General features: G+C 35.0%; 1 protein-coding gene across 4 annotated transcripts in view; it reads right to left on the bottom strand.

Moving 5' to 3' along the window:
- Positions 1-2,250, bottom strand: part of abd-A (abdominal A) — a 46,134-nt gene extending 43,884 nt beyond the window's left edge. Inside the window, exon 1 of one of the 4 annotated variants that reach the window (XM_028314802.1) lies at positions 997-2,250. In XM_028314802.1, coding sequence (XP_028170603.1) covers positions 997-1,588 — 592 coding nt within the window. In that variant the 5' untranslated portion in view covers positions 1,589-2,250. The remainder of the gene's footprint in view (positions 1-996) is intronic. The other 3 variants (XM_028314801.1, XM_028314799.1, XM_028314800.1) reach the window with 3 other exon arrangements.
- Positions 2,251-12,004: the final 9,754 nt, after the last annotated feature.

A 12,004-nucleotide genomic window follows, 5' to 3' on the forward strand; every position in this document is an offset into this window, starting at 1 on the left:
ATATAAATTGTTCTAATGGTCGCAGTAAATTAAAATTAATTGTTTTAGTTGTATTGAAATTGCAAAATTAATATTTATTGTTTTAATTACTCAAATGTCGCGGTTCCACATTATAGTAATAAAAGAGTAATTAAGCAGTTTATTAAACATTTGATTGCGTTATAATTACTATAGTAATTAGTTTTTATGCGTATAATTATTTTTAGTTGATAATTAAATTTTTAAAATATTTTTTTGATAAAAATTGATAGTTGAAGCTTTTAAGATTGGAGACATGTTTTATATAAACATTGGAAAAAGAATCTTTTATGATCTTTATTATTGTCAATTAACCCTTTTAATATAAAGCTGTGCACCTCATAAAACACTTTATAATATAAAAGTCTCAAATAAAATAATATATTTTTCAGTTAGCAAACACTAAAAATGTGTATTCTTGTAAAATAATACATAGGCTCTACTATTGAATACAAAACGACATTGTAAACGGCATATAATGACACAATGTCAATAAAAATAATAATGGCCAGTTTTATTGCATTTATACTGCCCCAGCTGAAATATTTTATTGTTATATAAATGATTGACGGTCATTAAACGAGTTTAATTAGTAATAAACGTGTTGATGAACAGTTCTGATTGGAATATTTTCGGAAATGATCATCTTTTCAATTATGTACTTACGTGTACATAACTGTATATTTGAAAATACTAATTTCCGCTTAAAAACAACAAAATTTGTTACACAACTTATTCAAGCACGATTTCTACATAATAAAGAAAAAGCCGCAATAAAAAATGCGTGACACAAAATTTTATCACGTCTTGTAATTAGCAAAATCATTGTCAACGTATTTAAGAGAACAAAGTCTAACTAAACTAAAAGCTAATGGGGCGAAATAATATCACGACAGGCACTAAAATAATCAAAAAAGTATTTAAGCGACATTTTTTTCGCAGATTGGAATGGCGGCATGCAAGGAGTGGAGCATTTACCAGTGATTGACATCCACGGGTAGCGGGGAATATCGGGCAGCGGCTGCGCTGGAGGCTGCGAGCAGGCGGCGCCCATCGCGTCCACGGTGGCCGCCGACGCTGCTGAAGCCGCCGCAGCTTGCTGGTAGAACTGGGCAGCCGCTGCCATGCTTGCGGAAGCCGCCGACACTGCCGCTCCTCCATTGTGCTGGCCCAGAGCGTAGTTCACCATCGGGTCCGCGCCCATCGCAGCAGGGTAGCGGCAGCTCTTGTCATCCGCCGCCGACAATCCTCCGCCCGAGAACGGCACCGAGCCTCCGAACTGCTGGTGGTGCGACACGTAGGGGTACATCCTTGCCGGCGCCCCCGGCGACGCGGATGATGAAGATGATGACCGCTGCGGGCTGCCAGCGCCCGGCGAGCCCGCGCCCAGCGCCGCCGCTCCCAGCCCGCCCGACAGCGACGACGACAGCGACGTCGACAGCGACGACGACAGCGACGACGACAACGACGCCTCTATCGGCGACGCCCCAGCACCCGCGAACAAATTCTGATGGTGGAACTGCTGGTGGTACTTTGGGAGCATGCTATCGATGATGAACTTGGAACTCATCGCTCGGCGACGCGGCGCGCGACGGTCGCCTCGCGGGAGATGCGTTTATCGCCGGCGATTCGGATCGATTCTCGCGCGTGCACCTCTACTATGGCCGCGGATCGTTTATGGCCCGCGTATGAGGCTCTACGACTCCGAATTCCCCGTCGTGGCGAGCGTTACCGCTGCCGCGCGCCGATCGCGAGACGGCGAAACCAACCACGTGCGTGCGAGCGGGACGCACGCAACGCGAGGGGCCACCCGCCGGAACCCTCTCCGTCTCATTAATTCCTACCTGCGTGGCTTATATTAGAAAGAGATAAAAGCTATTCGCTAACGACCATTCCGACGGCCATTGTTTGTAATGGCGCTGAGCCCCGCACCCCCCGCGGCCTCCTCGTCTACGCCAATAGTGATCCGGTGCAGAACATTCACCGCCAATCACAAACCATTCCGGCATTTCTAGCTGTCAAAGTGAATGGCTTTAAGCGAAATTGCAGCATTAGTTAACATTAAATTTGTGATTCCGTATTGTTTCGTATTAATTTCGAAACGCATGTAATGAAATTAAAATAAGCCTAAAGCCTTGTAATTTACTACAATATGGTAGTTAACGTTTGGCGTGGACGTTTAATGTTTTATATTTTCACAATAACAATATTGTTTTGAAGTAACAACAATATCACTTAAATATTGGTCAACTAAAACTATTTTTGTTGAATTTTTGAAATATTTTTTTTATTCAAAAAAATATATGATTACCAGTTGGTCGAATTGCTGACTTTTAATTTAAATGAGTCCCTATTATTTTCACCTAGTAGGCTCAAGTCTATAAAAATTTATAAAGAATAAATCTCACTATGGATTATCATAATAGTATACAATTTATAAAATATTAAATCACAAACATTTTATAATAAAAAGGTTTTTGGATTTTCGAACATCTTTGTTTCTCAATGCATCTTATCAAACACAGAAGAATATTGTAAATAGATTGACTAATTTATAAATAAAGGATTATTTCACACATTAATGTATGTAACCTACCTACATTTTCTTTTTTTATTATTATTCCTGTTAATTACGTCATAAATAAAGCAATAAGCTTTTTCAACACTGCACATCAGATTTTAATTGGAATGATATTATTATACAGTATAATAATATAGCCAAAGCTTTAAATAATAATCATGTATTTTGAATTGCTATTCAAGTATAAAATACAATATTAAAGTCCAAAAGATAGTGTGTCTATTAAAATTATTTAATTTCCCATGAACTTTCATATGAAAATAATGGTTTGTTTATCATGCATTTTCACTCGCAAGTAACAAGTAATAAAACCAATTTTATGAATTGCACCAGTTTGTGTTACGCCGGCCACGTGGACCGACTGAGATCTGCGCACCCTCTCGCACAGTAGATGCCATCTCTCTCGCCCGTTTCATTCATCTTTACAAGTCGTAACCGCAGCGAGCACATGTGCAATAACAATCTTTACGGCTATAAAAATAAAACCGTTTATTGCGTGAGAAGTTTGTTTATTTATTACGTTTATGATTGCTACCTGCTTTTAGTGCATGGTTTTTATAGAGTTTAGTTGCCTTTTCAGCTTTATCAGGTCGGTGGTACGACTGTGTGACACTGGAGCATTGCATAAGTATAGGGTTTATGTTGTTATTGCAATGTTTATGTCGTAAACGTATGGAATTCCGATATGGACAGTAAGGGGTCATTTATTTTACGATAGAGGTATTTTTTATTGTTTTATAATTGATTTTTGGCCGTTAACCAGGGTCAGCGGAGCATCCAATTTTAATAATTGAGATGAACTCTACTGTAATATCGAGAAAATGTTTTAAAAACATTAATATCAATTTTTTTCATTTTTTTTTTGTCATTATCTTGACCCTTTGGAAATTTTCATATTTTATCAATAGTAAATATAAAAATTGAAAATTCGGGTAATAAAATAAAATAATGTATTACTTACAAAAATATTCAAACAAATAATTTTTCGATGAAATAAGAATGTCTTATTAAGTCTAATTTTTTTTTAAATTCTAATAAGACGAAATTATGGTACCTCTTCTTCACGCAAGTTTCATTTAATCCTATTGGAATATAATTTTTAGTATTCCGGTGAATATTGGAATGTGACTCTACATTTTTATTATTGGTTAGATATTGAATTAAGTATTGACACTTTTCAATAATGTAATATTTTAAAATGTATACATAAATTGAATGATTTCGTATACGTATACAATAAAAATATGGCACCTAACGCATTTAAATTACTAAATAGAGTGATATTAATTAATAAATAATTAAAATTTTATTTAAATGAACTGCTGTTTAACATGACCTGTTTTTGTCAATTAATATAAATTAGAACTTAAATCTTATAAGACACATTCCAACCAATAGGAAAAATAAATTATACGTCATAGAGAGAAAAGACATTAGGTGTCAGTTATTAAAAACATACCTAACAGGAAACCTGTTTCTAAATTTTCCTTATTGGTAGAGTCATTTAAATGTCATTTTATTGAAAAGTTATGGCAATTAAATGTAAAGAATTTAATTTTAATTTTTTTTAAACATTAAAATTATTTGAAAATTTCATATGAATTTGATTTCATTACATTCTTATAGGAACAATCCTACATATTAGATAAAAAAAACTTGATTTCAAAGTGTAAACTGGTTGACCAGTTTTCCTGTTCACACAAACATTTTAAGTGCTTCTTTCACCACTCACTGATAAAGCTATCTACAGCTGAAATGGCTGATAAAGCATTACATGAGCTGACTTTTTTAAGATTTTGTCATACATTGTTACATGCCAAAGATTCAGGACTAAAGCCCGTATTCACAAACATTACTATGAGGTCTCATAGTGCGCGTGGACGCACAGGATGACACACAAACTGATCATCATCATCATCTCAGCCATAGGACGTTCACTGCTGAAAATAGGCCTCCCCCAATGCTTTCCATGTTGCCCGGTTGGTAGCGGCCTGCGTCCAGCGCCTTCCTGCTACCTTTATGATGTCGTCGGTCCACCTTGTGGGTGGCACGAAACAATCACAGAGCTCTATTCAACGCTGTGCGTTCGATTTGCTCCTTTACTTAAGCAAGCATAGTTTGTGAATACGGGCGTTAGTACTTAAAGTCTGAAGGCTTTCGCGCCATAAGTAAATTAAGGCTGCTTATTAACTACGTGTAATATTTACCATGTAGTCCCATTGGGGTTACACAAAGGCCTACAGCTCTCTGGTGGGTGGAGTTAGCAGCCTCGTAAAAGTTCCCACAAAATTTACAACTATCCAAGGAGATTTAACGACCAGTTTATGGATCGGGCGCTTTAAAATTCGATATAAACTTGCTTTGTCTCAATAGGTGTAAGCTAACCACACGTTTTTAGTTGGCTCTTATTTGCATGGCTGTAAAGGCGTATTCGTCGATTAAGGTAACTACGAGTTGTGACGTGAGAAGTTAAGGCTGCAGTCACACTACGAGACCGTCTAAACGGAGTTTTGAGTCTTATTTCTATGGAGACGAGAGATGTTGGGTAAGATTGGTATAATAGTAGGTGGTTCAGTGAGTGTTGTTACAATAATGTTGTGCATAAACCACACCTATTTAAATTCCTTTAAACAAATACTTCTTTTATGCACATTGACGGAGTGTCCAGTTAGCGGAAGAAAAATATTTCAAAAGTCTATCTGTCCATTGAAACCCTGGGCCCAGTTAAAAAAGGGTACCTACAATCGACGAAAGACTCGTATGGACAGAAATCATGCAAATGTTATTTCAGGTTTTTTTTCTTTGTAAAATAATTAAAAACCATTGCAAGGTTATTCATTTAAATTTACTATCTATGACACTTTTTTTCACGATTTTCATTCTTCAGGAACGTCAATGTTTTCAGCACGTCTAAAGACAGTGGAAACAGGCCCTAAGCTGATTATTTTAGCAGTGTTTTAACGTAAAGAGTTTAGTTTGACTCATCGCACTGTTCGGTGTTCATCTGGTAAATTATATTAGACCACTACTGTCGACTTAAAACTGTAATTAATTTTATTGATCTTTAAATTACTTCAATGATGGCCATTGGACATCATGAATCACTATTACGTGATTCATCAGTATAACATAAAAAATCAATTAAAGGTAGATTACGTTAAGTCAATAATTCGTCATACCCACGTAGGTAAATTACATCATATTATTGTTTTCAGGACGTACCTATTAAGAATCTAATATCAAAACTTTTTTACTTCCTGTTAAACAGTCCTGAAAATTTAAAAGAAATGTATTAACCACTACACTTTGGATCTAGAGAAACGCACGTGATTTCTTAGTCGACTAGACAAGGTGCCTTTCAAAAAGAATAAAGTCATAAGATTATCAGTAGTAAGATGTGAAGTTTAGTTACCACAACAATGTAAATAAATTGACACCTATTGTACAGTTTCCAGAGCGTTGACATGAGTCGACGGTGTCATGACATTTTGTTTTGAATGGCAGGTCAATAATTTACTCTGCCCCGCCGACAGAGATGTATGGGTTATTTGGATTACACAAAAATACCTATTTGTGCGCCAATAGAAACTGACAATAGGATTTTTAGGGGACACTTTTCTTTAAAAATATATTTAAAATGAGCCCTAAAACCGAGTCTTAATTTTCAGTATGTATAGGTAATTTGTTTTTGGTAAGTACCTTTTAAATCATTAAATTGTTGGTTCATGAACTGGTGACGTCATAATTTTGGTTATTCATACAAAATCTGTGGAAGAGTCGCATTTTAACAGCTCATAATAATTGTGTCAATAGACTGGAGTGTCAACTACACACCTTATTGTCTTACAAATAAAGCCCAATAACAACCAAAATATCAAGTAGGTAAGTATCTGGTGGTTTAAGTAATCTATCATTGATTGCAATGCAGCAATGTAGGTAAATTAATGTAAAAGATACTGAAATAGTTCTATTTCTGTTTGAGCTTTTTTTTTCATTTTGCTATTATTTTCAGAGTTGCCAATTTCTATTGACTCTATTCTATTAGATGCAAGAACAATGACGCATCTCATTTTTCAATGTGAATTTGATTTTAGTTAAACTTTTTCTATTTTCTAAAACGCATATTTTCGCTTTTTTATTTTACCTCTGTAGTATCTGTAGTAAATGCATACTTATGTAGAGATGCCACCACACAGGTACAATATCTTTCAAAGTATCATTGAACAAAAAATCGCTTATGTTTGATTGTTTATTGTCATGTAGGTATTTAATTAGTTTTAAAGAATATTTAACCCTTAAGTAACATCCTTATTTTTGGTTACACATTGAACACCCTGGGGGAAAAAATTACCCCAAGCGGAAATTGAACATTTTTAAATAAATATTTAAAATCAATTCAATTTGTGATTTATATGTATTAGTGGGCTCACTGAATTATACGATTGCTTTAAAAAAATCGTCCACCTAGCGTAAAGAAACATCTAAATCAATCATAACAAAAAACAAAGAATTTTTCATTAGCAACTAATAGTCTCCACAATGGTCTTCTAGAAAAATCTTGGAAAGTTATTGTGGGAACTAAAAACATACACTAATCGGACACCGAATTTGTGTTTTATACACATTTTAAACTCAAAATTAAATAAAACGAAGATTTTTGAACTTATAACAAAGCAAAATAAAAAAAACTTGTTTTTTATAAAATTATGAGAAAATATTTTTTATTTAATTTTATTTCTAATTATTATTTTCAAAACAGATCAAACACACTAAATTATTACGTAATTATTACTTTCGAGCTCTATTTCTGTGTCGAATTTATGAACGCTCTGTTCTGAGGGAATGTCTTCAAAGTTCGAAAAGTATCATGTAAATCTAGCTCTATTTATCTCTCTACATTATCGAAACAACGTGCTACTTGATCGTCATAAAAATATTTACTAATTTTGTTTAAATACTATAAAAACCTATTAATAACATGTTAGGTGATGATAAATTAAAGCATGCGTAACTAACACCCTGGGGTAAATTTCTACCCCACCTACCTGTAAAAGCCAAACGGATGTTTTTTTTCATATGCCTCGTTTACGAGCTTAAAGCGCACGCTCTGCATTGAGAATACACAAAACGACATTGCACTAGCTTCGCTATAAAAAAAGGTAGGTCAATTTTTATGCGCCTGGGGTAAAAAATTACCCCACGGTGTTACTTAAGGGTTAAGCACAATCACATTCAGTGATTCAACTAAACCATGTCAATTAATGGTGGAGTTCAGACGACATGTCTATATCGTACCAACTGAAAGAATAATGATGTAAAGGCAATTTAATATTTTTAGTTCATGTGTTTTTTCACTTTACCATCTCACTAATTTTTATTGACCAAAAAAGTATAAAAACATATTTCGTTTAATAATTATACATAGCTTATATTATTAGGCATGATTCTGGTGAAATAGGTAGCATGATTTATTATAACTGCAATACTTAGAGAAAGCTCATAGTTATTTGCATTATCATTTCTTCATATGGAAGTCCCGCCACCATAGTATAAAGTTCATATTATACGAACATACCTCATTTCCATTGAGCACCTGAAACAAAAGAAATTATTAATTAGTTTATTATCACTTTACATTAAAATAAAGGAACATTACTTTACCAAAATAATAGCTAAATCTAGAATATAAAAAGACAATTCGTCCACTGATGGACAAAAGTCTCCCTCAAGGATTTCCGCAACGACCATTCTGCTGTCGCATCCAGGCTCACTCGTGACCTTCACCAGATCATCGGTCCACCGAGTGGAAAGCATGCCTACACGATTAATTCTTCCGGTGCGTGGTCGCTTGCCATTGTTATAAGTTCAAAGTAACTAAAAATCTGATAAAATTTTAGGGCTTAAATTAGTCTCAAGTATAAAGTCTTTTTTTCAGATTTTCCTTCGTTATTTAATATTGAATTTCGTAAGTAATTAAATTCTTAAGTGATAGGAACATGAGTCAATTTTATTTTCTATTAGGTAAACGTTCTGCTGTATCTGAATCTGCATTGATGAGAAATATGTTATTGAAAATACGAAAGATCACCCAAGTAGCTAAGATCACCCTGATGAAGCGCGGATATCGTCTGTAAATCTCAATAAATATCAGGGTAGTCCATATTTTTGGAGTGGGTAAATATGCATGGGAGCAGGTCGGTAAGTAACAATATTTATTTAGCAATTCCAGCCGTATCGCAGGGGGGTAAGTGGGAAATTTTAATTTCACGTCTAGGGCGGGCGGCGCGGAAATTTGTGTGGCATAATAAGTGAGATTGTTGCGAAATTTGCTACAAGAAAAGAAAGAGGGCCCGCACCGCTCGCGGCGGTATGTTAGTGTGGATATACCGTAATATTGAAATATTTGAGATGGGATAGTTTTGACCGGGCGCGCCGTGATAAATTTTTATCGATGATTTTAAGGCAGATTTTTTAATCGTCGAATAACTATTAATGAAGAATAATGCCACATCGATAATATTGTTTCAATATGGGAAATATTTCATAATGACAAGTTTATTCTTCAGTAAAAATAAATATGTCGATTGATAAATCAGCACTTAGACGACAAATGTATGGGCTTATCGCGTAAAATCGATAAAATGTCTTGATAAAAAAATTTACAAATTACCTACCACCCACATAACACGTAGTGGATGTCAATCTTTTTTGGAGTCTCCTAAATACCACACTGAGATAGATAGTTTCCAAAACAAATAAATTTGCAAGCATTTAATGTTTTTTTTTAATATTAAAAAAAAAACTTTTTTTCCATTCCTTAAAATCATGCCCCCTGGTATACCGGTTTGACCGGGAGAGGCCTCGTCCTGGCTGGGTCGGCACTATCGTATCGTATCGTAAAAAAACTGTTTTTTTTTCTTGTCATATCCACACTGTCCCGCGCAGTCCCGGGCGCACGTGTAACTGGCAGCTACAATATTTATGCGCAATTTTTCCAGCGCCCCCGCCCCCGCCCCGAAAGGATGCAACCCCTGGAATTGCGTAACAATGATCAATTTTCATAATGTTATAATTCTTGCATTATTGACGATGTTATGGCGATGCTCCAACGTATTTCAATTGAGTTTCACAGTCAATGTTCGATGTCTCATAGTCATAGATCGAGCAGAGCTAGGTCTTTTCGGATTCGATCTCACCCTAAAAAAACATGCAAGACATTAATTTTCAAAACATTATTCCTGAAATGGTTTTGAAAATTGAAAAATCAGGATTATCACAGCGTTTCGATATCATATAGTCACTCTGTTAAATACATACAAGTAAGGCTGAGTTGCTCCACATAACTTTGACCGTAACTTGACGATAACCGGTGTTTTTTGTACGGAGTTTGACAGATTTTTAACGTTTGTCAAAGTTAAAATAAGATGGTGCAACCCAGCCTCATAAATTATTCTATCGTCCTAATTACCCCATATAGAGTTTGTGCTAAAAATAAATACTTACATAATTATTAAATGTAATAAGACATTTGCTCCCAGTGGGAATCGAACTGGCAACCACATCGGCTGTTGTTGTCCAGTACTCGTCCCTCAAGACCAATAATTTAAGACGCTCTACGACCTCAAAAGGTCAAACATTACAATTAAAGTTACTCGCCAAATTACACTTTGTAAAATCTACGAGAATTTTCGCAAGAAAACTAGCGTAAATACTTCAAATAACTACAGTTACAAGTAACATACGAGTGTGCTAATATTATGGCAAAAGTATGTATCAGGAGGTCATAATTTACCAAAGTTCTGGCGTTTTCTTTTCTTATTTTATAAAGAAAACCTCTATAGTCAATGAGTTTCAATAAGTTGGAATGTCTCCACCCATTTTTACTTTGTCTTATAACAACGTAGTACTCACTTAGCTAAATTGTCTTGTGGTAATTTTGTATCCATACACACGTATTTTAGATTTTCTTTTACTTAATAAATACACTTTTCGGGTAGGTATGTTTTCAGTTTTTTGTTTCAATGTTATTGTGTTTTTTATTTGTATGCACTTAATATGTAAGTTATAGGTGATAGTTTTCAGTTAAACTATAATTTTGTATAATATAATATATTTTCTAAAATGCAGCCAACAGCAAAAATAATTGATCAGTGATTGCATTTTAATACAAGTTAATGAAATTTCATACAAATAGTGCAATAACATTGTTCAAACTATCTCCCAATTGACGAGTGCCAAAATAATCCAAACTGTTACAACAACGACTGAACATCAAAGTATACATAACCACAGATAAAACAATTCCAATTCGCTCAAAACCGTGTAAATCACACAATAACCGGCGGTCCGAATCCGGCCGCAATATTATTCAAATAAAAACAATTTCAATTTGTTCCCAAATTGAAACAGAGAGCAGGCGGCATGTTATTACACTTGGGCGGAGGTTAGCGGCGGTAGAGCGTGTAAACTGCCTATAGAGGCTATAGAGGCTCCCTCCGGTCCTCATAGGCTATAACCACAGCATCGGGCTTTCCTCAAAGCCGCCACGAGCGCCTCAAATTTAGCGACTTTTGCTCTCAATACTTTTACGCGACATTTACACGGTAACAGAGTGTATAAGTCATTTTTCTTCTTTTGTTGAGAAAAATGCCCCTTTTGTATGAAAGCGACGTCGCGAGCGTAAGACGGTATAGGTATTTCTTATTTAGCGGTCGCGATCAGAGGGTGTTACGGGAAATTTTGTTTGTTACTTTTATAAAACGTTACGCGGGAATGATCTGAATTTGTGAAGGAAGTTGGAATTTTCGCCAAAACCGCGACATGATAGATTTTTTCGCTTTTGTTGTATCAATGGCATATATTTTCAGGTTTACTGAAAATAGATTTTGGTTAATCCAAATTACTGTCAAAGCCTCAGGTATCAACCCCTTTTCCAAATAAAGAAACAGTAAAAATAGAAACTAATTGCAAAGATTGAAAATATCAAAAGAAATACTTATAAGTTTCAGAATGAAATGAAATTTTATTTAATAACCAAAATTTAACGGTCTCTACATTTTCCAACTGAATGAAACTTCTGCAATTTAAATCTCATTATTTAAAATAATTATTGTTGTAAACGCGCCAATCTAGACGTTTAAGACGCAATCAACCCAAAAATGGTCACTCGCCTCAAAGTTGTTCTAATATTTCATCTCGTCGGCCAATTATGCAAATAAAACTTTAACTATAACAATTTATGCATACTTCTGTCAACAGACTCTTAGCTAAAACTGTAATAAAATTATGTTTCTGTATTCTAATGCTTGATAAAATACCACACAAATGAACGGCGGACATTTCTTGGTTGCTGAAATGGACAATTTAATGTCATGTAAATGTCATGATAATATCGACTTTACGTAT

Source organism: Ostrinia furnacalis, unplaced genomic scaffold (genome assembly GCF_004193835.3).
Source record: "Ostrinia furnacalis isolate ACB-3 unplaced genomic scaffold, ASM419383v2 OfSCF4915, whole genome shotgun sequence".
NCBI classification, from domain to species: domain Eukaryota; kingdom Metazoa; phylum Arthropoda; class Insecta; order Lepidoptera; family Crambidae; genus Ostrinia; species Ostrinia furnacalis.